We start from the raw sequence: 27,325 nt of genomic DNA, 5'->3' as shown, positions 1-27,325 counted from the left end.
GTTCTCTCTTTTTGGATCCAATCCTGGTGGAGGATTATGTGAACCTCACCGGACTATAAAGCCGGTCTCTTTAGTAAAGCTGGTCATACACCTAAAACAGCCGATAGCCACGCAGTTATCCCCCCCCCCCCATAGACACGGCTGTTTGTTTTGAGAGGTAGAGGGATATACGCCGACGGCAATCTCCATTCTCAAGTCTGTATTACTGAAGCCCCGAGCAGCCGGTCATAAATAGTAGTTGATCCGAAACGCAACAGTTTTGCAGCCTGTGGATGAGAAAACGCGCTCGTCTTCAGGAAAATAAACCAAACTGTCTGTTACAGAATGTACGAGGTCTTCCTCAGAGGCCAATCCCATCTGCTCCAGCTCGCTGCGCACACAGTGTCGGACGTGGTTGGGACGAAGAGGTAAAAAAGGGACAATGACATCGATGAGATTCTGCTTGATAATGTCAGACTGCCAGAAACCATCTATAGAAAAAAAACAAAACATTTTAAATGACAGAACATTTTCACAGTCGCTTAGCTCTGACCACAATCATCAATCAATAAATGGTAGGTATCGTCCCTAAGAAAACGTTTTCAAGACAAAACTGCCTCAAAACCAGACATTTTGGAAGCATATTTGCCAAGCGATTCTGAAGTGAAGTGTTTTTGGCACTGTACATTGGATATGTTAACCCCTTAAGGACGCAGCCTAGTTTTGGCCTTAAGGCTCAGAGCCCATTTTTCAAATCTGACATATTTCACTTTATGTGGTAATAACGTCGGAATGCTTAAACCTACCCAAGCGATTCTGAGATTGTTTTCTCGTGACACATTGGGCTTCATGTTCGTGGTAAAATTTGGTCGATATATTCAGTGTTTATTGGTGAAAAATTGCAAAATTTAGAGAAAATTTTGAAAAAATTGCATTTTTCAGAATTTAAATGCATCTGCTTGTAAAACAGACGGTTATACCACCCAAAATAGTTACTAGTTCACATTTCCCATATGTCTACTTTAGATTGGCATCGTTTTTTGAACATTATTTTATTTTTCTTGGACGTTACAAGGCTTAGAACATAAACAGCAATTTCTCATATTTTTAAGAAAATTTCAAAAGCCTTTTTTTAAGGTACCTCTTGAGTTCTGAAGTCGCTTTGTGGGGCCTATGTATTAGAAACCCTGATAAAACACCCCATTTTAAAAACTAGACCCCTCAAAGTATTCAAAACAGCAGTTATAAAGTTTTTTAACCCTTCAGGCATTTCACAGGAATTAAAGCAAAGTGGAGGTGAAATTTGCAAATTTCATTTTTCTTGCTGAATTTCAATTTTATTCATTTTTTTTTCTGTAACACAGAAGGTTTTACCAGAGAAACACTACTAAATATGTATTTTCCAGATTCTGCAGTTTTTAGAAATGTCCCACATGTGGCCCTACTGCGCTCGTGGACTAAAAGACAAGCCCTAGAAGCAAAGAAGCACCTAGTGCATTTTGAGTCCTCTTTTTTATTAGAATATATTTTAGGCAGCATGCCAGGTTTGAAGAGGTGTTGAGGTGTCAAAACAGTAGGAATCCCCCAATAGTGACCCCATTTTGTAAACTACACCCCTCAAGGAATTCATTTAGGGTTGTTGTTACCATTTTGACCGCACATTTTTTTCACAGCACGTATTTGAATTGGGCTCTGAAATGAAAAAAATGTCATTTTTTCCAATAAAATGTCATTTGTGATCAAAATTTCTTATTTTCACAGGGAACAAAATAGCCCATTTTGTTGCCCAATTTGTCCTTAGTGTGTCAGTACCCCATTTGTGGTGATAAACTGCCGTTTGGGCCCATGGGAGGGCTCAGAAGGAATGGAGCGCTATATGTTTGTTGGAGTCCAGATTTTGTTGGATTGGTTTTCGGGTGCCATGTCGCATTTGCAGAGCCTCAGAGGTATCAAAGCAATGGAAACCCACCAAACGTGACCCCATTTTGGAAACTACACCCCTCAAGGAATTCATTTATGGTTGTTGTTAGCATTTTGACCGCACAGTTTTTTCACAGCACCTATTTCAATTGGGCTGTGACATTAAAAAAATGTAATTTTTTCCAATAAGATGTAATTTTTTACCAAAATTTCTTATTTTCACAGGGAACAAAATACTCAATTTTGTTGCCCAATTTCTCCTGAGTGCATCAATACCCCATTTGTGGCAATAAACTGCCGTTTGGGCCCATGGGAGGCCTCAGAAGGGAAGGAGCGCTGTGTGTTCTTTGGAGTACAGATTTTGCTGGTTTGGTTTTCGTGTGCCATGTCGCATTTGCAGAGCCCCAGAGGTATCAAAGCAATGGAAACCCACCAGAAGTGATCCCATTTTGGAAACTACACCCCTCAAGGAATTCATTTATGGGTAATGTGACCATTTAGACCCCATAGTTTCTTCACAGAACTTATTTGAATTGGGCTGGGAATTTAAAAAAAATATATTTTTTCCAATAATATGTCATTTTAGCTCAAAAATTCTTATTTTCACAAGAAATAAAATACTCAATTTTGTTGCCCAATTTGTCCTGAGTGCGGCAATACCCCATTTGTGGTGATAAACTGCCGTTTGGGCCCATGGGAGGCCTCAGAAGGGAAGGAGCGCTGTGTGTTCTTTGGAGTACAGATTTTGTTGGATTGGTTTTCGGGTGCCATGTCACATTTGCAGAGCCCCAGAGGTATCAAAGCAATGGAAACCCACCAGAAGTGACCCCATTTTGGAAACTACACCCCTCAAGGAATTCATTTATGGGTAATGTGACCATTTAGACCCCATAGTTTCTTCACAGAACTTATTTGAATTGGGCTGGGAATGAAAACAAAATTATTTTTGTCAAATAATATGTAGTTTTGGCTGAAAATTTCTTATTTTCACAAGAAACAAAATACCCCATTCTGTTGCGCAATTTGTTCTGAGTGCCGCAATACCCCATTTGTTGTGATAAACTGCCGTTTGGGCCCATGGGAGGGCTCAGAAGGAAAGGACCACCATTTGGCCTACTCGGGATTTTCTAGTGCGAAGTCATGTATGCAGAAGCCCCTGAGGTACCAGTACAGTTGAAACCCGCAAGAAGTGACCCCGTTTTAAAAACTACACCCTTAAGGCATTCATCTAGGAGGTGTAGTGACAATTTTGACTGGAGACCTACACCCCATAAACTGTAATGTGGGTTCTCCCGGGTATGGTAGTACCCTACATGTGGCTGTTATCAGCTGCCTGGACACACAGCAGGGCCCAGAGGGGAAAGACGAGGGGAGATAAGCTGTGCGGAGTGCATCAGGGTAAGTAAAATTGGGGTAAATTATAAACCAAGGGATGTATGATAAATTTTAAAACACTTTCATACAGAGCTCTGGTTATTCGGGACACGTGTCACATTGATATATTGTGTCCTCCCTTATCCCCCTCTTATAGCAGACTTTGCACCTCTTTTGACTTTTTCCCTTCTTGCCAGTTTGGGGAACTTCCCCTGGAAAGTGTTGCCCTGGTACGATGCGTGTGGGCTCGCTTCCAGAAGTACTGGGTGCCCCCCCCTTCTTGGTCCCTAAAGATTAGGTTCTTGATAATCACCTCTTGAAATTCCAGGAAAGTTCCCATCTGGCCTGTACATCGACGTAGCACATACACATTGTACAAAGCCATCTGTATGATGTGCCCTGCCAGCTTCTTATACCACACCGCATGGCGCTGTAGGGCTTCAGGCCTTGATCTTACAAGTCCATCACTCCCATGTACCTATTGTAGTCCAGGATGCAGTCTGGTTTGGGGGTGGCCTTTCCTTCATATATCCTAAACCTGTAGGTATACCCTGATGCACTCTCACAGCTTATACATCTTCACGCCATACCTTGCCCTCTTACCCGGCAGGTACTCGCGGAATTGAACCCTCCCTTTAAAATGTACCAGGGACTCATCTATAGAAATACACTTCTCGGGGGTGTATGCTTGGGAAAACCGGGCACTGGAACGGTCTAATAGGGGTCTCAGTTTATACAAACGGTCAAAACTGGGGTCATCTCGGGGTGGGCACGGCTCATTATCAGTATAATGTAAGAAGCGAAGTATTGCCTCATTTATTTATTTTTTTAGGTTCCAGTTCAGTTCTGAAGTTGCTTTGAGGGGCCCATATATTAGAAACCCCTATCAAACACCCCATTTTAGAAACTAGACCCCTCAAAGTATTCACAACAGCATGTAGAAAGTTTATGAACCCTTTAGGTGTTTCACAAAAATTTAGAGCAAAGTAGAGGTGAAATTTACATTTTTTTTTTGTCAGAAAATCCTCTTTATTCCATTTTTTTTATAACACAAAAGGATTTATCAGAGAAACGCAACTTAATACGTATTGCCCAGATTCTGCAGTTTAGAGAAATATCCCACATGTGGCCCTAGTGCGGTAATGGACTGAAGCGCCGGCCTCCGAAGCAAAGGAGCACCTAGTGGATTTTGAGGCCTCTTTTTTATTAGGCACCATGTCCGGTTTGAAGAGGTCTTGTGGTGCCAAAACATTGGGAACCCCCCAAAAGTGACCCCAATTTGGAAACTAGACCCCTTGAGGAATCCATTGTAGTTTTCTTGGGGTGCATGCGGCTTTTTGATCAGTTTTTATTCTATTTTTAGGTGGCTGGTGACTAAAAAACAGCAATTCTACTATTGTTTTTTTTTTCAGCGTTCACCGTGCGCTATAAATGACATATTCACTTTATTCTGCGTGGCGATACGATTACGGCGATACCAGATGTTTATAGTTTTTTTTTATGTCTTATGGCGTTTGCACAATAAAATACGTTTTGTAAACAATCATTCACTTTTTGTGTTACCTTATTCTAAGAGCCAGAACGTTTTTATTTTTCAATCAATAAAGCCGTGCGAGGACTTATTTTTTGCGTAACGAACTGTAGTTTCAATCAGTACCATTTTTAGGTACATGCGACTTTTTGATCTCTTTTTATTCCATTTTTTGGGAGGTGAAGTGACCAAAGAATTGTGATTGTGGTTCGGTTTATTATTATTTTATTTTACGGCGTTCACCGTGCGGGATAAATAATGAAATAATTTTGTAGTTCAGGCCGTTACGGACGCGGCGATACCAATTATGTATAGTTTATTTGTTTGTTTATATATTTTTATTAATAATAAAGGACTGATAAGGGAAAAGGGGGGATTTTTACTTTTATTACTTTTAAATCTTTTATTTTCTTATTTTTACACATCTTTTTTTAACTTTTTTTTCACTTTATTACTTTGTCCCACTAGGGGACATGAGGGCAGGAGGCTCTGATCGCTATTCTAATACACTGCACTACATGCGTAGTGCAGTGTATTAGAACTGTCAGCTACTCACTGACAGCAAGCATAGTGGGTCCTGACGTTGTCAGGACCCACTAGGCTTCCGTCTATGGCATAGCCGGACGCCATTGTTTGGTGTCCGGTTGCCATAGTCACCATCGCCGGCCGCTATCGCGTAGCAGGCCGGCGATGGCAGCTTAACCCCTAAAAAGCCGCGATCTCAATAGAACGCGGCTTTTAAGGGGTTAATCAGCGGGGACACAGCGATCGGTCCCCGCTGTAGGAGCTGTGACAGCTGCTGAACAAGACAGCAGCGTCACAGCTCCTGTATGTGTCGGGAGGACGGCCGAAACGGCCGTTACTCCCAAGACGTACTATTACGGCATGGAGCGCGAACGATACAGCTGCCATGACGTAATAGTACGTCAAGGAGCGGGAAGGGGTTAAAAGTCTGCTTCATAAAACGCCTCAAGAAGTGTCTTGTTCCTTACAAGGTGTATTTTTCCGCTGCAATTCTTTAAAGAACAGCGGTATAAAATTACGTCTTGAACGAACTATGCGGCTTTTTACCATTGGAATCAATGGATAGCTGTTTGCAGGCACTTGAAATGTATGTCACAGCTGAATGTGACCGTTTTACGCAAAAGAAGGGAAAAAAAAAAAAAAAGTTGAACACTGTTGAAGGTTTGAATCAATAGGTTATTTTTGTGGCAGTTTTGGTTTATAAAAAAAAAAAAAAAAAAAAAAATAATAACACACAAAAACCATATTTGACTTCATCCTTTGACCATGTTCAAACTTGATGTTGGTTGCCCTGCTAGATCTTCATTCACACAATGCCTATTAGAATCAATGAGACATCTCAGTAATGGATGGACAGGCCAGGTCCTCCTCAGCAAGACATGGTCTTTGCAGCAGCTCTCTAGCTGGTAGGAGGTTGGTCCCAAACGGGTGACCAACTTCTATCATATTCATATGCAGAAATAGGGCATGGTACATGGGAAAAATATAGATGGACTTTTTAGATTTTAGGAGCGTTTACATGTTAACCAGAAACATTGGAAGCAAAATCGTAGCATGTAAAGACACGCAGGACCAGGGCGACACGGTTTATGGATTTTTTTTTTCTTAAAGGGGTTTTCACATCTTGGACATTTATGGCATATCCACAGGATATGCCATAAATGTCAGATAGGTGCGGTTCCTAGAGGTGCTAGAAAGGGGGCCCCTAAACAGTGTTCTACCTTGGTTGTTTCCCGCTGCCTCCCGGCCACTTCCTGGTTAGGTGGTCGGGAGTTACAGAATCAAATCGAGCTATGCCGTTTCTGTAACTCCTATAGAAGTGAAAGGAAGTTATGGAAACAGCATAGGACTGCGAACAACTTTGTATGCATAGCTCCCAAGTTTCAGAAAAAGGGTCGCTCTCCACGCTACACTGTTTCCGTAACTCCCATTTACTTCCACGGGAGTTACCGAAGCCGCATAGCTCAGCAAGCTCGATTGATTCTGGAACTCCCGACCACCTAATCAGGAAATGGCCGGGAGGCAGCGGGAAACAACCAAGGTGGAACAGGGTTTAGGAGGCCCCGTTCTAGAGATGTCCTGTGGACATGCCATAAATGTCCAAGATGGGAAAGGCCCTTTAACCCAAAGCCAGGAGTGAATCTCACACAAAGAAGAAGAAAAAACAACTTTTACTACCTGAATCCAATAATGGATTTGACTTGGAAAAAAACAAAAATGGACAGTGCGGTCTAAAGCTGGCCATAGACTTGAGATTTAAAAAAAAAAAAAAAAAAAAAAAAAAAAAAAAGAAGGAGGTCTAAACCTGCGAATTTTAGAGATGAAAGACTTTTTGGTCTTTTTTAACGTTTCATTAATATATATTCTTGATACTTGTCTCTACAAAATAAGTGTCCAATACATAAAGTTATACTCACGTTCCTGGTCAGATATCACAGCTTCAGTTATAGCAGGCACCACGTCACGAAGCTGAATCTCCTCTCTATCTTTGTGTTCTCTCCAGAATTTCAGTGCCACATTATTAATGGCTTCTCCTCCCGAATTACTGTAGACATTAAATTGAAAGATAAAAATGCTATACATGCGTCATAACTTCACATCTGATCTCCATTTGCTCTGCCGTTCAATACACACAGACCGTAATGTTCTCTCATGGGATTACCGACAAGTTCATACAAATCTCTGCCCCATAATCACTACTATGTCAGAAGTCCTTTGCAGTTGTAGGATGTGCCCCGAACCCACATTGGGTGGGGTGTCACGCTGCTCCTTAGTATAAAGAAATAAAACCTTTTTTTGGGCAAACGGGCGTTAAAAATGCTGTGAATCAAGTGCCTAATGTTATGTATCGCAACCGCCTTTGAATTATGGGAACAGATACTCTTCCATAGAGCAATATGGGGGAGATTTATCAAAGTAGGTGCAAAGGAAAAGTGAAGTAGTTGCCCATAGCAACCAATCAGATTACAGATTATTTCTCCTCGGTCCTTTGAAAAATGAAAGCAGAAACCCAATTGGTTGTCATGAGCAACTACTCCACTTTTCCCTTGTACCAGTTTTGGTAAATCTCCCCCTATATGTTTTGTACAAACGGGACACTGTAAAAGGCACATTAGGGTAAGGCCCCATGCACACGACCGTAAAAACGGCCGTAATTAAGGGACCATAGACTTCTATTGGCCACGGGTACCTCCCCGTATGCTTACGGGAAGGTGCCCGTGCCGTTGAAAAATATAGAACATGTCCTACTTCAGGCCGTAATTACGGGTGACTACGTGTGTGCACCCGTAATTACCGGAGCGTTGCTAGGCGACGTCAGTGTATAGTCACTGTCCAGGGTGCTGAAAGAGTTAAACGATCGGTAGTAACTCTTTCAGGACCAGGGACAGTGATTGCCGATCACAATATAGATAAAGCTGTAAAAAAAAAAAAAACACGTTCATACTTACCCAGAACTCCCTGCTTTTTCCTCCAGTCCAGCCTCCTGGGATGATATTACAGCCCATGTGACCACTGCAGCCAATCACTGGCTGCAGCGGTCACATGGACTTCCGCGTCATCCAGGGAGGTCGGGCTGGATGTCAAGAGAGGGACGCGTCACCAAGACAACGGCCGGGTAAGTATGAATTTCTTTTACTTTTATTACGGAAAGGGCTGCCCCTTCTCTCTATCCTGCACTGATAGAGAGAAGGGGCTGCCGATTACTGCAGTGCAATTTTGCAGAGAAAACGTGCCCGTAAATACGGGTGGAATACGGGTCGAATACGTGTGACCAAGGACCCGTATTTACGGGTGGACAAAAATACGGTTGTGTGCATGAGGCCTAAGAGGTCAGTTGCGGTGTGCGGACGATGTAGTACAAATCCTCTTAAAAAAAACAAAACGAGGCGCCTAGTTTATAAAAAGGAAGAGCGATAGTAGGTTTGTGATGGAGGAGATAGACAGAAGGAGTGAAGGGTGTGGGACAAGCAGGAGAGGGAGAAAAAAACAAAACAAAAAAAAACAAAAAAAACGGTCAATGGGGCGTGTAACATTGCGGTGACACTGTCCAATCTGCTACGGACAGCGTCACAGCAAGAGTGAGGATAGAGGACAGCGTGTCACTCTTCAGCTCTCGGAAGACGAGACTGATCTCTCGCGAGAGATCACACAGTCTTGCCATGAGCGGAAGAGTGAGAGCATGCGCGCACAGCTCCGAGCTGCGAGTGCGAGCGCACAAGCTCTCCGCTCTTGCCGTGATGCTGTCTGTAGCTGATTGGACAGTGTCACTGCGATGTTACACTCCCCCTTGCCAATAACACACCCCATTGACTGTTCAGGGGGGTTATTTAAATATCGGGCGCCAAATATAATGGCACCGATATCTAAATAACGGAGGAGGTTAGGAAAAAAAATGTAAAGTGCCCCCTGGGTTTGTGCAGCCCTAACTATTATATGCTGCACATGTATGGGCAAGTGAAAGGTTCTCTTTAAAGGGCTTGTCCCCCCTGCACAAACTGCTTTTGTAAGGCAGCTCACCATCCAATTGTTGGGGGACTGGCCACTGGAACCTCCAGCAAACACGGGAAGCTGCAAGCATCCACATTTGCCCCGTAATACATGGATACTCCAAGCCCTTCTTTACAGCGGATCTCTAATTTAGCGAATAGTTGTGGTTCCCCTTTACAACCTTACAGGGCATGTGTACAACCATTTTAAGGCACATGACGTATACAGATCTCAGCTCCAGGTTCTGGTTATACTCACATGCATCAGAGTAAATAGCTAGAAACCTATATATGTGGTCATGCAGTCCACAGGAGACTGATCTCGGACTTACCTTACAAACACAAATATGGCCTTCTTGTAGTTTGAACCAAAGACGACCCACGATGGACCCAGGAAGGGAGTAATAACATCAATCATCCCTGGATGCATCTTATCCATCTCCTCGAATAAAAACATGGAGCGGCTGCAGGCAGTGAGGTTACCCTGGATCCAGAGCTTCAGGTCGTCCTGTATCAATATATGACAATAAGTGGATGAGATGTACATATCTATATGTTACACAGGGTTTACACAATAATTCTCGTACAGTTTTTGTAGCCATTTATTTGTAACGCACTAGGCTGCATGATACAGTAACTTCACCCCTTTAATGATGTCATCATTGAACTACATTGACCAGTATGCATAGCAGCGAAGTGGTACGGTATACCCCAATGACATTAAAGAGGCTCCGTCACCACAATATAAGTTCCCGGTCTCCTACATAAGGAGATGGGCGCTATAATGTAGGTGACTGCAGTGCTTTTTATTTAAAAAAAACTATCTATTTTTACCACTTTATTAGCGTTTTTAGATTTATGCTAATGAGTTGCTTAATGCCCAAGTGGGTGTATTTTTACTTTAGACCAAGTGGGCGTTGTACAGGTGAGTGTATGACGCTGACCAATCAGCGTCATGCACTCCTCTCCATTCATTTAGGCAGCGCATAGGTATCCTGCTAGATCACTATGTGCTGTCTTATACTAACACATTAACGATACTGAAGTGTTTAGACAGTGAATAGACATTCCACGGGATGCCTATCTCTGCACTTCGTTACTGTTTCTGTGGTAGTTACAGCAGAGGAAGCGTGATCTCGTTGTAACCTGTCATTTACCGCGTAATCTTACGAGATCATGCTTCCTCTGCTGTAACTACCACAGACAGAGTAACGAAGTGCAGAGATTGTGAATAGATATCCCGTGTAATGTCTATTCACAGTCTAAACACTTCAGTATCGTTAATGTGTTAGTATAAGACAGCACATAGTGATCTAAAAGGATCCCTATGCGCTGACTAAATGAATGGAGAGGAGTGCATGACACTGATTGGTCAGCTTCATACACTCCCCTGTACAACGCCCACTTGGTCTAACGTAAAGACACGCCCAGTTGGGCATTAAGCAACTCATTAGCATAAATCTAAAAACGTTAATAAAGTGGTAAAAATAGATCGTTTTTTTAAATAAAAAGCATTGCTGTCACCTACATTATAGCGCCGATCTTCTTATATAGGTGATAGGGCACATATAATGTGGTGACAGAGCCTCTTTAAAGTCATTTGCAGCCTCTCCTCTACCTGGAACGGTTGACAAGACAAATTCAGACATAACAGAACGGTCTAATATTTTTGGAATTAGATAGAAATCCCTTTTTTCCTAATCCGGGCTGGACAAGTCTGGAGTGGTCTCCCTGGCTCCAGGATTTTGTCTATACTGTGTGAGCCGGACAGATGTAGAGATTTTCCCACGTCCTTCCTGCTGAACTGTGAACCTGCCATTTACAATCAATACCAACTTTAATCTGCAGGGCACTACCTACTGCCAACACAGTGGACGTCACTTTCTTAATTACATAAGAAACTGAATCCTAGCATAAAGGTAGGAAAGTTCCTATATAACCTAACGTGAGGTTTACATGTGGTAGAAATGACCTCGACCGGATAGACCATGACAGAAAATCTCCATAGACCTATTAAAATGACACAGCTTTAGCCATAGGGACATTACTATACCTGGGGGTTGGCTGCCCTGTAGATCTGTCAGACTACAGGCTGCTGTTTATGACAGTCCAGCGGACTCCAGACTCTGATAAAACAGCTTTAATTTGCGGACTGGAAATTCAAGGGTGAATTTCTATTGGCGTGAATATAAATAGAAGCAGCGATATCGTCACGTCCTGACATCACAACTAATAATTATACAGGTATTGAAAATAATAGACAGAGGCTGATGTGCCAATTGTACTAAACTGACAGCTACTCATTTTCTCTCTAAGAGGTTCTGCAGCAGACGTGTGTAGTATAAGCTCTGTCAAAGCCGATATCAGAAGAGAGACCTTCAGTCAGTATCTGGCATAAAGATCTTGCTTCCTCTTCAAAACGAGGTTCTGTAGCAGCTGGGAAGCGTATGGATCTGCTATTTATCAAGTTCTTGTTATGTCAATAAAGAGTCATTATTGTGTAATCAAAAGCTCTGCAACTTTGTAATATTCATCACCATTCTCTGCTTGCTGTCAGTAAGTGGAACCATACACCTTTGCTACAATGGTATCCAGTCTTGGCAATTTTCTGTAAATATCCGGATGCCCTGTCTACCTCCATTAGTGACAGTCTCACTTTACAGCGCTGCTAATAATTGTTCTCTCTCACCTTGTACTGATTGACATTCTGGGCATGAGGGAAGTGCAGGATAGGAGAGAAGCGATGGACATACGGACTCCGGTTTCCATCCTTGTACAGGTATTTTACCAGCAGGGAACTCACAAAGGTTTTCCCAGTTCCACTCCAGCCGTGGAGAGAAAGTACAAGGGGCTTACTGGGCTGGTCGGTCTCCACAAACGTTCTTAGGGCCTTCACCATCTGCTCCCTAGCCAGGTGCTGGCCAAACACGTTACGAGCAAGATCACAGTCCAACGCTGCAGAGGCAAGAAATAAAATAAATAAATTGGAATTTCATGAACGACAACTTGGTAACACCCGGTTGTCAATTTATTCATACGTTCCAAGAGGAATAACAGAGGAACGGCACAAAACAGAGTTCTATATTGAGATTCTCCGGAATTTTTATGTCATGGTATTTACTAAAACAGACATCAGGAGAGGGCACAGGTCCTCTTTAGGGCCCCCACACACGTAGCGGATTGGCGGATTTTCTGCAATTCATCCACGGCGTCTCTGTAGCAAAATCTGCACATTTTGCAGCAGATTTCACCCCTTTTACATGGAAAAGAGTGAAATCCTCAACTAACATCTCATACAGAATGAGCAAGCTTTGATTTCCATGCGGAAAACGTTCAGCAGGACGTGGGTGACATTTTTTTAAATCTCATCCGCTTGCCTGCAACAGTCGCCGCTGATGGATTTTCCGTTCGTAAAGTCGGACATAAAAACACTACAACGTTTTCTACACGTGCAGGGGCCCTTATTGTTCAAAAACGCTTCTGTTAATATGAGATTTATATAACTAAGCTAATGCCATAGTAACACATCCAAACATGTGCCCAGAGTTTCCGTCTTGAATTCAAAGGCCCCCCATATTAATGTACATCAGGCGTTTCTCTAATAATATGGGTGGCTACATTGTGCCCCTGTCATGGCTTGTCAGGGTCCCAACTCTCGACCCCTGCCAATGTAACCTTGTCTAAACAAGACCATGCATCTAAAGTGATGTCATATATTGCAGTCACGTGACCTCACCAACCAATGGGACTAGCACAGTAGGACACAGTGTGACGGATTTATAGAGGGGGACGATGGCCACAAAGGCATGTTTATTTTACAGTAGAGCGGGGGGATTTTATATTGGGCGACAACCTACGTCTGTCCACAGATTAGTAAATTAATCAGCCCAATGCGCCATCTTCTAGCCATCAGCAAACATTGGGCCAATTGATTTAGAGCCCGTGATTCCCATGTGATGAATTCTCAATGTACACCAATAGCACAAGGGCCACAAATCAATGCACTTATCCAGTGACCAGTTTTACACAACTGCTGGTACTTCTGTCAAAGGACTTCAGAAACACGTCCTTCCACTACAGCAGCCTAAACCAGAAGTGACATGATCATGAAAACACAGGATGCTCAAATGACGTCACGCTGACAAAAATGACGTCACACTCACCGTTAAGGTCCGGCCTGAAGCCGCACTCGCAGGAGTTGTACAGGCTGCAGTGAAAGGCAGACAGTTCCCAGCATCCTCCGGTGCTCAGTATAACCAGCAACAGCAGGCTGAAGCTGCCCGCCATCCTTACCTGCCCCACAGCATGACGGGAAATGCAGTCTACTCCACACTTGTACTCTTCCGAAAACTTCTCCTTCTACTGTTTCATGAACTCAGATCTGGGGATGACATCACAGTCATGTGACCATATCACCTGACTGCACTGCGGCCTTCGATTAATATACTGGTGTTGTAAGCGTTTACATCACAGGACCGAGTGTGTTGTATAAGCGCCCTCTGCTGGCTGCCAGGAGCTCTGCAACATACTTTCTCTGTCATCAGTGGCGTTTCAGCAATTCTACACTCAACCTCTTATCAAATTACTTTTTTTTAGGACATGTTTACTCAGATGAGAGGGCCTCAAGAGGACAAATTAACCGAGTGCCCCAAACACATACAGTACCAGTACTACCAGACATAGAAAATGCCCCATATACACAATGCCAGCCAGAGTGCCTCCGTACACAGTGCCCCAATCCAGAGTGCCTGCTCCAACCTGTGAGAGCCCCACATATACAGTGCCAGCCTTAGTAGCCCATACACAGTGCCTCAATCCAGAGAGTGCCTGCTCCAACCTGTGAGAGCCCCACATATACAGTGCCAGCCAAAGTGCCTCCGTACACAGTGCCCCAATCCAGAGTGCCTGCTCCAACCCGTGAGAGCCCCACATATACAGACCCAGCCTTAGTACCCCATACAGTGCCCCAATCCAGAGTGCCTGCTCCAACCTGTGAGAGCCTAGCATATACAGTGCCAGCCTTAGTACCCCATATACAGTGGCCCAATCCAGAGTGCCTCCGTACACAGTGCCCCAATCCAGAGAGTGCCTGCTCCAACCTGTGAGCCCCACATATACAGTGCCAGCCAGAGTGCCTCCGTACACAGTGCCCCAATCCAGAGAGTGCCTGTTCCAACCTGTGAGAGCCCCACATATACAGTACCAGCCAGAGTGCCTCCGTACACAGTGCCCCAATCCAGAGAGTGCCTGCTCCAACCTGTGAGAGCCCCACATATACAGTGCCAGCCTTAGTACCCCATACACAGTGCCCCAATCCAGAGTGCCTGCTCCAACCTGTGAGAGCCCCACATATACAGTGCCAGACTTAGTACCCCATACACAGTGCCCCAATCCAGAGAGTGCCTGCTCCCACCTGTGAGAACCCCACATATAGTGCCAGCCTTAGTACCCCATACATAGTGCCCAAATCCAGAGAGTGCCTGCTCCAACCTGTGAGAGCCCCACATACACAATACCAGAGAAGACTTCCTCCATACACGGTGCCCCATCCAGAGTGCCTGCCCAAGTTGGGGTAACCCTGTATACAGTGCCACAGCCAGAGTGCCTGTCCCAACGTAAAATATGACACAAAATCCGCAACAGTTATTCCACAGCGGAATTAGGCCTTGTTCACAAAGTGCAGATTTTGACTGTATTTTTAATCCAAAACCAGGAACAATCTAAACAGAATATATAAAGGAAGGTCTTATAGGTCTCCTCTCCCTCCTCTCCTGGATCCAATTCTGGTTTTGGCTTAAAAAAAATACACGCAAAATCTGCAGCAAATCTGCAGTGTGAACAAGGCCTTACTATTGCCGATTTTGTGGCATATTTGTCTTGCGGATTTCAGTGCAGCATGTTACATAGCATTGAAGTCTATGATGAAATTCTGCATCAAAAAACACAAAGGAAACTTCCGCACAAACATTTTAAACTATGTATGTGTTGCAGATTTTATTTCCACAACATGGTGTAAAATTTACGAAGTGGATTTTTCCGCAACGAAAATGACTGACGTGTGACTGCCCCCTTACTGCGCATTTCAAGTCATTGGGCGTCATTTATCAAAATTGTCCTATTGCCCATAGCAACCAATCAGAGATCAACTTTCATTTTTCCAAGGCAGCATCACAAATGAAAGTTGAACTCCGATTGGTTGCTATGATAAATGACGCCCATAGGTCTGTTGTTTGATACACTGACAGGATGAGATCGTACGTTATAATAATCCATAGCCCAAGAATCGCATCCTGTCTGTCTGTCGGGATGAGATGCACCGAGAAAAACTACTTACCACAATGTCAGCAGCAGCAGAGAAGAGGCCTCGACCTACACAGCTGGGTCCACCATATCTGTTCAGCCGGCGACTATTCCTCCCGACTCCGCCATACACATGCACACTCAACCAGCCAGTGCACGGCCAGACTAAGCCAGGAGGCAGATGATGGGGAAATGTAGTGTTACATATGGCGCCCCTTCAAATGAATGGTCTACTCTGATTTTTCACTTGTATTACTTCATCCGTATTCCGCTCGCAATACACGTGGTCTCTACGTAAGTAAACATAGGCTCCGTTCACACAGAGGTTTTTGTCAGGCAGAAAAAAATCTGCCTCAAAATTCCTTCAGTGTTTGTGAGGCAGATTTTTAAATGCCAGTATTTTTTGGCGTTTTTTTTAGGCGTTTTGTAGAATGAATCCAATGGAAAAAAAAACACTTCAAACGAGCGGCACGTTTTTTTCGGCCTACTATTGTTTTCAATGGAGGTTTAGACGCCTCTGCATCCCATTGTAATCCATGGGAAAAACATTCGGGGCATTTTTTTGCGTTGATTCCGAAGTAGTTTCCACATCAAAATCAGCACAAATAACTCAGTGTGAACTGGCCTTTAGATTATCAAAACCACAAAAAAGGCCATACTCACTAGGTAGGTGGGTGGGTGAAAACCCGTTCCCATCAGGACGCAGACGGGTCAAAGAATGCTGCAGAAGGAGTGTGCATTAAGTAGTGATAGCCCCTCCCACTAGTCTTGAGGGGAGTGGCGGACTAAGTGCTCAAAGGTGTGCGATAAATGAGTGTCAGTGTAGTGCTAGGGTGTGAATGGATGGTAAAAAATAAATATGTATGTATGAAAGTGTGTAATAATGTAATAAAAATAAATAAATAAATAAATGTGATAAATAGGGGTCAGTGCTGTGAATAGTACATGGGGTGTCAGTACTATGTGTAATACGTGGAGGGATAATGTGCTGGTCGTCAGGCATGGCGTATCTTGCCGAATAACAGCCTATTTGTAACGCCGCTAGTGTTAGCTAAAGCGGGCTGCTCTGCATTCCAAACCAAACGCCAGCACATCATGCCCTCCCAGCATATAAGACCCGGCTGCGTCCTGAAAAAAAGTGTAGTATACGTAGTAAGAAATATCCATGAAACATGGGGTATTAGTTGTTATTTTGGCCAAAATACGCAAAGCTCGCAACCCAACGTCAAGGGTCCCCAGTGCCTTGCGAGTCCCTAACCAGAACTTTTCGTTCCTAATTTAAAAACACAAACTGTATACAGTGCCACAGCCAGAGTGCCTGTCCCAACGTAAAATATGACACAAAATCCGCAACAGTTATTCCACAGCGGAATTAGGCCTTGTTCACAAAGTGCAGATTTTGACTGTATTTTTAATCCAAAACCAGGAACAATCTAAACAGAATATATAAAGGAAGGTCTTATAGGTCTCCTCTCCCTCCTCTCCTGGATCCAATTCTGGTTTTGGCTTAAAAAAAATACACGCAAAATCTGCAGCAAATCTGCAGTGTGAACAAGGCCTTACTATTGCCGATTTTGTGGCATATTTGTCTTGCGGATTTCAGTGCAGCATGTTACATAGCATTGAAGTCTATGATGAAATTCTGCATCAAAAAACACAAAGGAAACTTCCGCACAAACATTTTAAACTATGTATGTGTTGCAGATTTTATTTCCACAACATGGTGTAAAATTTACGAAGTGGATTTTTCCGCAACGAAAATGACTGACGTGTGACTGCCCCCTTACTGCGCATTTCAAGTCATTGGGCGTCATTTATCAAAATTGTCCTATTGCCCATAGCAACCAATCAGAGATCAACTTTCATTTTTCCAAGGCAGCATCACAAATGAAAGTTGAACTCCGATTGGTTGCTATGATAAATGACGCCCATAGGTCTGTTGTTTGATACACTGACAGGATGAGATCGTACGTTATAATAATCCATAGCCCAAGAATCGCATCCTGTCTGTCTGTCGGGATGAGATGCACCGAGAAAAACTACTTACCACAATGTCAGCAGCAGCAGAGAAGAGGCCTCGACCTACACAGCTGGGTCCACCATATCTGTTCAGCCGGCGACTATTCCTCCCGACTCCGCCATACACATGCACACTCAACCAGCCAGTGCACGGCCAGACTAAGCCAGGAGGCAGATGATGGGGAAATGTAGTGTTACATATGGCGCCCCTTCAAATGAATGGTCTACTCTGATTTTTCACTTGTATTACTTCATCCGTATTCCGCTCGCAATACACGTGGTCTCTACGTAAGTAAACATAGGCTCCGTTCACACAGAGGTTTTTGTCAGGCAGAAAAAAATCTGCCTCAAAATTCCTTCAGTGTTTGTGAGGCAGATTTTTAAATGCCAGTATTTTTTGGCGTTTTTTTTAGGCGTTTTGTAGAATGAATCCAATGGAAAAAAAAACACTTCAAACGAGCGGCACGTTTTTTTCGGCCTACTATTGTTTTCAATGGAGGTTTAGACGCCTCTGCATCCCATTGTAATCCATGGGAAAAACATTCGGGGCATTTTTTTGCGTTGATTCCGAAGTAGTTTCCACATCAAAATCAGCACAAATAACTCAGTGTGAACTGGCCTTTAGATTACCATAGAGCGGTATGGTGATTTAACCCATTAATGACTGGCCTATTTTGTCCCTTAATGACTAAGACATTATTTCATCATCGCATTCAAAGAACCATAGCTTTTAGCTGTATGAGCGCTTGTTTTTTTTTTAAGGATAGTTGTATTTTTTAATAGTAACATTTTCGATTACAAATAATTTACTGATGAATTTTTTGTTGGGGGGGGGGGGGAATGAAAAAAAGTTCTCTCATTGTTTGCGTTTTAAAGTTACTCCCTTCACCGTGCGGCCTAAATAATGTGTTACCTTTATTCTATGGGTCTATATGATTACGGTGATAATATTTGCACAATAAAAATACCTTTAAATAATTTTGACTTTTTCGTTGATCTAGCCATGAGAGCTTGTTTTTTGCGGGACAAGTTGAAGTTTTCATTAGTACAATACTGGGGTACATGAGACTTACTCATTATTTTGATAAAAAAAAATTGGGGTGGATAAAATCGCAATTCTGTCTATATTTTGTTTTTTTACGCTTCTTAACATGTGGATAACGTGTTACCTTTTCCTTTCGAGTTGTTATGATCGTGGAGATCATATATTTGTACTTTTATTTTTATACTTTTGCATAATAAAACCACTTTTTATAGATTTTTTTTAAATAATCTTTATTTTACATTAATATATTTTTTTAGTCCGACTAGGGGATGTTACTATGCGATCTTCTGGTCGCTTCTATAATGCTTTGGTACGCTTAGTATAGCAAAGCATTACCACCCGTCAGTGTAAAGCTGACAGGCGGTCTATTAGGCAATGCCTTTGGCACGACATTATAGGCACACAGTCATGGCAGGCCCGGGGTCCTTTGTTAGGTAACCAATCCCGAGATCTCATTTGCTGTAAACCGAAGGTAGACAGAGGGAGCCCCCTCCCTCTGTAAATCCCTGAGATGCCGAGGTTGATCTCATTACCTCAGATCCTGGCCGTTAGAGCATGGGCTTGGCTGTCATTAGCCGAACACCCGCTCCTCCTGGCACGGGACGGCCATGCCGGGTTTATTTCAAAGCACCGCATCTAAAAGGCGTATTTATCAGAATAAGGTACCTTAGTGAACGAGGCAAAAAGGCGTTTTGGCGGTCACTAAGGGGTTAAGTTTAGTTCAGTAGACCTACGGGCCAGGTATTGCGGCTCCACTATGGACGCTGAAACTCATATGTTTATAAATTGAAAAAATGGTGGTAACGGTGGACATATTTTTTTAAAGTGTTACAGGAACTCATGGGAAGATATTTCATAACTGGTACAAACGAAAAATTGGAAGAGTTGTCGATACTCACCAATCAGATTCCATCTCTCATTTCTCAGAAGAGAGATGAAAGCAGCAATCTGATTGGTTTCTACAAGCAACCAAGTACCAAGTTTCAGCAATGCAATAATCTCTGATGCCATTGGTTCACAACAGTATCAGCCAACAGCCAGATGCCAGGAGCCTAAGTGCACGTTCAGACGTGGCAGGCAATTTCAACCATGGATTTCGCAACGGTTTCAAAGAAAACTGACGAATCTGCGGCAAAATCAGCATATGCTACATGCAAATTGCTGTGGATTTGTGATGCAGAATCTACACCGCACATCCGCCACGTCTGGACGTGCCCTAAGGTTGAGTTCGCACGTCGCAAAATTGTCGAGGATTTGGTTGCGGACTTGACGCAGATCTCACCCTTTATATTACATGGGATAATAAAATCCGCCGGCAGATTTCGTCACAAATCCATAGCAAACTCTGCATGTGTAACATCCACATATCACCCCTCACCTTGAAAGCAGTGAAATGTACGATTTTCACATTGGCGACACAAAGGTTACGGCCGGCGTTCAGTTTTCTTTTTTACATATTGTGTCCTGCATAAGGTCCTGTAGCGCGCACTTTATCTTTACATTTATTTTTTACACAGTTGACATATCAGTCCCAGTTACAGGAGGAAATACTTTAGGGCATATAATATTCGCATGTAGCAGTTGAGGTGCCGTTAAAACTGCTTCGGAAAAAACGTATGCGGTTTGATGAAGCAGTAATCGGCCGTGCAGTTGTCATAGGTGAAACATATAATTGCGTTTTACCTGTGAAAAACATGCGTCCATTTACCGCATTGCAAGACCGCGTGCGTATTTTAGATGCGTTTTTAACCACAACCGCAGAGCTGATCTGGGACTGATGATCCTGCAGTTGTCCCACAATAGTGATCACATGATTCACCACGTGATCGTAGAACCTAATCTAGAACGCAGCATTGCCACTTGTAACGGTAGACGAGTGGTTAATAGATCATAACAGAATGATATATATGAGGAGGGATACCAGTACATAGGTGGAGAGCAGAATATGCATCAGTACCCGCCCAAAACCCTCCACTTCTTCCTTTAATAGATGTATTACTGCTCATCCTGTCCATGCTGCTGTCAGCTGTAAATATCGCGATATTTCAGAAGCTTCGAGAGTTTCTGCGCCGCGCCGGCCTCCATCTGGGGAACTGTATTGCTGTAGAGAGAGGGGGTGACGTTCTCGCGAGATTAGCAAGGGGCAAATTTTCGCTGAATAACGCGAGATCTCAGACAGAACGCCCAGGGGGAGGAGAGGAAGTGTCGCGAGACTACAGTCTAAAGCAGACGGAGGGGGTGGGGCCTGCGCAGTCTCGCGAGACAAGGTGCCGCGGCTCTTGCGCTCAGGGGTCCAGCAGTCAGTAGGGGGCTTTGGGTTGTTTTAAGATGGCGGAGGCGGCTGGAGCTCAAAACTGAATCTGCTGACCGACCAGGTAAACAGTCCCGGAGCTGAGGAGGGACGGAGGTGGCGTCTAGGTAGTGGCACAGCTTTACACCCAAGGCAGCTGACACACGGGGGCGGCCTCTTGTCTATTCCCGGCGCTTCACAAGCACTGGCGGCCTCCTCCTGTCTTATTCCTGTCACCCGTGAAGCGGCCTGGGTGCCGGCTCCTCGCAGTCGGGCCCGACGTTTGCTACGTCGCTCGCTCATTTCCTCTTTCCTGAGGCCGCCGGGCCTCTCTTTCCGCGTATTACCAGTCTTCTAGGTCGAGCAGTCTGACACCCGCTAGGCCTCGGCCTTTTATTCTGACATCCCCTATTGCCCCTTTGACACGACTATGTGATGTGTGCTCCGTGCCTGTCCCCGCGCAGCGCTCCCGCCTTGTCACTTCACTGCCTGCCCTGAGCCTGAGTGTCAGTGACTGACCATGACCCAGCTCTTTTCTGCCGGTGTCTGCCGGGCATTAGGCGAGGTAGTCACGTGACCTCCTGCCACTGTTTTGTATCTTAAAGCGACAGAGACCCCGTATAATCTATTTTACGTACATTTTGCTGTGCAGTCGAATACAGTCTATTGTTCCCTGTTAGCAGCCATTTCAGGCTGACTGTAGTGTTCATCACAACTGACAGGAAGTCTAGAAAAAAAATGTGCCCCCCCCCCCCCGATCACTACCTTCTCTCCTATTTCCAGTTCGGAGACCCTACATAGAAGCTCATGTGGTAGAATTGTCATTAGCTGTATATGATACACACACACACACACATATATATATATATATATATATATATTATACACATTAGTATTGTCTAATAAGATTGTATTTTGCCTAAAAAGCAAAAAAGAAACTTGTTCGGTGATTTAGAGCGGTTTTGTATAAATAAAGTTTGTTGATAATCCCTTACCTGGTTCTACTGAACGTAAAGGGACATCAGTTTTCTGTTAGTTTTGGCCTCTGAGTTTTGCTCTTGGGGCCCCAAATTAATACAGAAGTCAAATTACAACCAGAGTTTTGTTTTCAATAAACTTTATTAACACAACTGAAGATCCCCCCCCCCATGTATCGTCGTCATGACATTCTTGTGATGTGTTGATTAACTTCTTTATAATTAATACTTTTATTTTGTAATTTTTTTTTTACATTGGTGTTAGTACTATATTTGCATATGAAGTGATTATCTTTTTATTGCAATAACTTATTTAGTGTTCTGTTACAGGTGCCCTGTCTTGTCGGCCGTATGTGTTTGTAATAAATTTTAGATTTTTAGAAATCGGCGTCATGTCGAAAACCCTATCACAGCAATATTTCCTCCCATGTAAGGCAATTGAATGCTTTAAGGCCGGATTCACACGAACATGTTCGGTCCGTGATATGTGGATTGTATGTCGGCAGTATTTCTTGGACCGGACACTCTGCAGGGAGCCGGGCTCCTTAGCATCGTATTTATCTATGACGCTAGGTGCCCCTGCCTCGCTGCGGGAAAACTGTCCCGTACTGAAAACCTGATTACTGGACGGTTGTCCCGCAGCGAGGCAGTGACACCTAGTGTCATAGATAACTATGATGCTAGAAGCCCGGTTCCCTGCAGTGTGTTTGGTCCGGGAAATGCGTCCGACGTATGGTCCGTATATCACGGACTGAACACGCTCGTGTGAATCCGGTCTAATACAGACCCCTATTTCTTCTCCTGAGAGAACTTTAGGTCTGTAATAGTTTTCCTACCAACCTATATGGTTTCCAACCTTTATCAAAATCTTCTATCTATATCTCCCGCAAGGCTGTGGTGTGAATAAACGTACTTCTTTTTTCACTTACTACTTTTGGTGCGCTGCCTCAACTCTTTTTTTTGCTTGTTGAGCCTAGGAGTAGTTGCACCCACTACTGGAGCTGTGCTGCTTTCTTTTATGTATGTGTATAAAATGTATTTTATTACACATACCCCTTTTGGATGAAACTGCACTTTCGATTGCTGGCCGCAGTAACGATAGGTACATACTGACGGCCTGGCTGTGGACAACGATTGGCTGTCCGTGGCGACACTGTTATGCTGTCGATGTCAGCGGACGATACCACTGCTGATTATTTCTATTCCCTTTTGTTATGTTAAATCATTTAAAGCCTGGAACAGTTTTTTGTAAAAGTTAAAACACCCTTTTAAAGTGAAGTTGTTAGTAGGTTTGGAGCCAACAAACCACGGCATGCCGTGAACGCAGCTGGGTTCAGTGTTTCAAACTTGCCCATGTCAAAAATAGCCGTGTCGGGAAGCGTTAATAAAGTAAATTATAAGGAGTTTGGCGGCTTCGAGCACATGCGCGTTGCCAACGTAAAGCTGAGGATAGTACACTTTGCTTTCCTGAACATGCGCCCAGTCTCATCCCGGTAAGTTATAATTTACTCTACTAACTATTCCTGGAACGTCAGTTCTTGAGGTAGGCACGTCTGGAACGCTAAACGTCCGCTACATAATGGCATACTGGTGGTTTAGTGGCTCCAAGCCTGCTGACAGGTTCCCTTTAAATGTTTCTACTTATTCTTTGCTACTTGTTTCTTCATCTGGCGAAATTTTTCTATTTCTAACTGTCTCCTTATTGAGGTTTACTGAGAATATGGCCCTGGTTTTATTAACCCAGGGGTAGACCTCTTACGGTTCGTTTTTTTTTTTTGTAGCCTGACAATAAGGACTTCCATAGACCTCAGTAGAAAAGAGCCAAAAAATAAGCATATACTATGTTTGAAGCTGTACATCTATATGAATGGTCCTGTGGAGCAAAACATTTGGCCAATAAGAATGTTTTAATTTGGAGCACTTCCTTACGGCCCAGGTGTTTGGGTAAGCGGGCATTTAGTGGGTGGTGTTGCACCCACTAGTTTAGTGTTGTTAGTTTCATCTTGGTCACGCGATCAGTTTAACATTTAATCTAACTTCTGTAAGTCTCGGCTATTGACCATATTTGTTGGATATTCAGTCTTTACCTGTCAGAGCATTACCCTGTTGGCTGGTAACCAGCCGTTCTCTTCGTACCCCTGACTGCAGAAATTGAAGTTAATGGTATAACTACAGTAGGAAAGTTAATATATGGAGTTTGGCTGCAATATATGTGGTCTAAATGGAGAAGGAAATAATGGTCATCGGTGGCCGGATAAGACACTGAGAACCACGATGTGAAGGGGAGAAATAATACATTTACGCAAGTAGCAATTTTAACACTAGAAATGTAGTGATGAAGTCCATCGTTCCTGCTCAGTGTGAAAAAAGGTAAATATGTTGCCAGTATCTGTGAAGCATCTGCCTGCCCTTAAAGGGGTTGTCATGGTACACATAGTTGGCGAGTATATGCCATCAACGTCCATTCGGTGGGGTTTGACTGCTGTAACATACTGGTAGTGGCACTTTTTGCAGAGCCTGCATGGTCAGCCCATTATAGTCTATTGCAAGCTATGTAAAAATCGACTGGAGTGAACACTAGAAAAGGGGCACAGTCCTTTTTAATAATCAGCGGTAGTCACGGTCGCAGCTCCTGATTGGATATTGGTGACATCCCTAGGAAATGCCATCAATTTCTGTATCTTATAAATGATCAGATTTGTTTTATAAATGATCAAGTTTTTATGTCCTGATGCTAGGCTCAAGCATTACAGCTAACCAGCATTCTCTCTTTTTGCATACTATGAAAAAAATTTTGCATTTCAAGCCTGGCTTCCTCCTGATCTGTTATTTTTTTATATTTTTTTTAAATATAAGCCCTTTAAGTGGGTAGTCTTATTTAAAGAAAAATAAATAAATAAAAATTTTCAAAAACCTTATTAGGTGAGGTAATGGAGGGGGTGGTAACATTCGGGACCTCCTTCAATTAGCTTCGACAGAGAGCAGTTACAAAGAGCATCTCTGTCTGTTGGACCCGGCACGTCTGCATTACATGGACCATCAATTAATTTCAATGGGGACTATGTAATTCTTCATTTCCCCTGTGGTGGTGCCGCAGGCCAAATGAACACACTCTCTCCGGAGTTCCTCACAGATTACAGCTGATCGCTGGTGGTCTCAGCAGTGGAACAACCTGTGATCAGTTTATATTTGAGGGACCCTTCTAATAAAAAGGGATTGTAGAAAGTGGGCAATCCCAGATATTTGAGTGGTGTAATGATCTGTGTATTTAGGTCAGTGTGTGCTTGGAATTCTGGGGTTTCATGTGACATTGAGACATATAAATACATGTGACTATTGCTGTGCTGATCGGCCTGGTTGGTTATCGGCATTACGTGCTGCTTTTTCGTTTGTATACAGGGACATCTGATACTATACACAACTTATCCAATTGTGCTGACTTGTGTATGAGGTATTAGTACAACCTATACACTATTAAGAAACATGTTTTGGTAGATGGATAGAAACTTGTTTTCTTATAGGCACTTGCATCACATTTCAGTAACACCAATTGACCTTAAGATCGTTTGAAGAAACACAAACCTCTAAACATGTCCGTAAAGCAATCTGCTGGGGATTACATGGCCTACGTGGAGCAGAACTGAGTCGGGAATGATTGATCTGGCCTGACCTGTATAGATAATGACTGGGTGTGAAGAGCAGTTTGGAGATATGTCTTGCCAATATTACCAGGCAACCATTGTCTTCAGTTTCTACAAACTATTTTTGTACCGTGTCATTTACAAGTTCACGTTTGTGTGCTTATTCATTTCATTATTTCTTTACAGCTGTCGGAGATCCATTTTTCTTATTCAGGGCTCCATTTCCCTGGTATGGTTAAATAACATCTCTGTTGTCAGCAGCTGCCACTAGGGGGAGCTTAGTGTATAGTGTTGTGTTTGAGGTCGATGAGTAAACCATGTGCTTTTAGCGCCCCCTAGTGGTGGCAGTAAACAGTCAATTTTGGATCTATTTTGATTTTTTAAATAGATATCTTTAAAATAATCGCTTTAAGCTGGCCATAGATGTCCCAGTATGAATGTCAGGAAGACGTGCCCCCTCTAGGAACCACTTCAATACCTGAGACATTGTAGGCAAAGTATGGATCAGAAGTATTGTCATCTCCGTTTCTCAACCATATTTTTTGCTTTAGAAAGGGGGACATCAGTGGAGGGGGACATCTCCTCACAAGCGCCAAGGATCGGGCATGCTATAAAACCATAATGCCCTATGTCCAGTAAATGAATAATATAATGAAAACAACTTATCACTAAAGAAAGCTACTGCAATTCCCTAAATCGCTCACATTTACTATATTTTGTCCATCCCTGTTGTAGATCTGATGTGAACAATACATATATTAACGCTGTAAGGAATGTAACTAAATGTAAATGACGGTGCCTCCAACGCAGATGTGAACTAGGCCTTAGTCTATATAGCAGACCAGCAACCGAGCATTCAGGGGCAGGATGAAACCGGACAGTATACCCATGAAAACTCACGATGAAATAGAAGTGCTCGTAGTAGTACTACTCTCGCAAACTCCTACATCAATTTATATATGGGCAAAGAATGAAGTCTGGGTTACCATTGCTCTTTGGCAAGACGTTTAGGCATTTTCCAATAGGTTAAGTTTGGCCAAAGTTGGAATCTCCTCTTTTATCCACCAGTAATCGAATACACTTCAGATTACAACGTGGAGGTGAACTTTCTTTTCCATGAAGAAGAGATAACTTGCCACAAATCCTGTGTACATGGGCACTCCCAAAACCTCCTGAAGTAGATTGGAGTATGCTTTAGAGTCCAAAATGCCTCTTCTCTAGAACCGCTCTATTTGATGGAGGAGTTTGACCTGATAAGTGGTTGGATTGGAAGATCATTCTCATCATCTCTCTAAAGGAGGGAATGGTATTCCTCCATCTGTTTAAAGGGTTTGTCTCAATAAAGGACAGTTTACGTGAGCCAATGATCGGGGGAACGACCATTCATACGAACGCCTGTTCCCAATTGTTGGCCTGTGTAAACATGTCTGCTCATTTGTTGACTGACCGCTTCTTTTATAAAATAATTGCTGCCAGCAGTACATCTCCCAGTATAAACTCAATGTGTGACATACAATATGCAAACTGTATGCGGTCCGAACGATCGTATTAAGGATTGTTTGTCCCCGTACAGTTTGCATTGGCCCGTGTAAAAATGCAATTAAACGTGCACCGATTGACTTGTATTATCAGGGCTCGTCGCTCATTATGGGCAAAAATCTACCCGTTTAAACCCACCTTAATGGGCTTATCTGGGTTTTAACAAGTGATTGCCTATCCTTGGGATAGGCCATCAATA

General features: G+C 43.2%; 2 protein-coding genes across 15 annotated transcripts in view; one reads left to right on the top strand and one right to left on the bottom strand.

Moving 5' to 3' along the window:
- Positions 1 to 184: 184 nt before the first annotated feature.
- TOR2A (torsin family 2 member A) lies at positions 185 to 20,777 on the bottom strand. Of its 7 annotated transcripts, none has more exons than XM_075835395.1 (5): positions 20,679 to 20,777; positions 12,005 to 12,270; positions 9,648 to 9,823; positions 7,246 to 7,373; positions 185 to 470 (listed from the first exon to the last, which is right to left on the bottom strand). In XM_075835395.1, exons 1-5 carry the CDS (start codon positions 20,692 to 20,694, stop codon positions 226 to 228), a joined length of 831 nt encoding a protein of 276 aa, XP_075691510.1. In that variant the 5' UTR covers positions 20,695 to 20,777; the 3' UTR covers positions 185 to 225. The 7 variants fall into 7 exon arrangements, with proteins under 7 accessions (XP_075691510.1, XP_075691509.1, XP_075691508.1 ...); XM_075835394.1 differs by having other exon boundaries at positions 20,637 to 20,770; XM_075835393.1 differs by lacking the exon at positions 20,679 to 20,777 and adding an exon at positions 13,479 to 13,957.
- Positions 20,778 to 20,920: 143 nt separating this feature from the next.
- Positions 20,921 to 27,325, top strand: part of HUWE1 (HECT, UBA and WWE domain containing E3 ubiquitin protein ligase 1) — an 81,266-nt gene continuing 74,861 nt past the window's right edge. For all 8 annotated transcript variants that reach the window (XM_075835391.1, XM_075835390.1, XM_075835386.1 and 5 more), the window contains exon 1: positions 20,921 to 21,054. The gene's annotated coding sequence lies outside the window, so the exon portion shown is untranslated. The remainder of the gene's footprint in view (positions 21,055 to 27,325) is intronic.

The sequence above is a fragment of the Rhinoderma darwinii genome, chromosome 8, assembly GCF_050947455.1.
Source record: "Rhinoderma darwinii isolate aRhiDar2 chromosome 8, aRhiDar2.hap1, whole genome shotgun sequence".
NCBI lineage: Eukaryota > Metazoa > Chordata > Amphibia > Anura > Rhinodermatidae > Rhinoderma > Rhinoderma darwinii.
The sequence above is the reverse complement of the archived record's forward strand: the minus strand, read 5'-3'. Positions and strand labels throughout refer to the sequence as shown.

Coding starts and splice junctions, on each gene's coding strand:
- TOR2A (XM_075835393.1), bottom strand. CDS start 13,602: ATGGCGGGCAGCTTCAGCCTGCTGTTGCTGGTTATACTGAGCACCGGA. Junction 7,374..9,647: donor GCCATATTTGTGTTTGTAAG/GTAAGTCCGAGA, acceptor TAATGTCTACAG/TAATTCGGGAGGAGAAGCCA. Junction 471..7,245: donor TGTGATATCTGACCAGGAAC/GTGAGTATAACT, acceptor TTTTTTCTATAG/ATGGTTTCTGGCAGTCTGAC.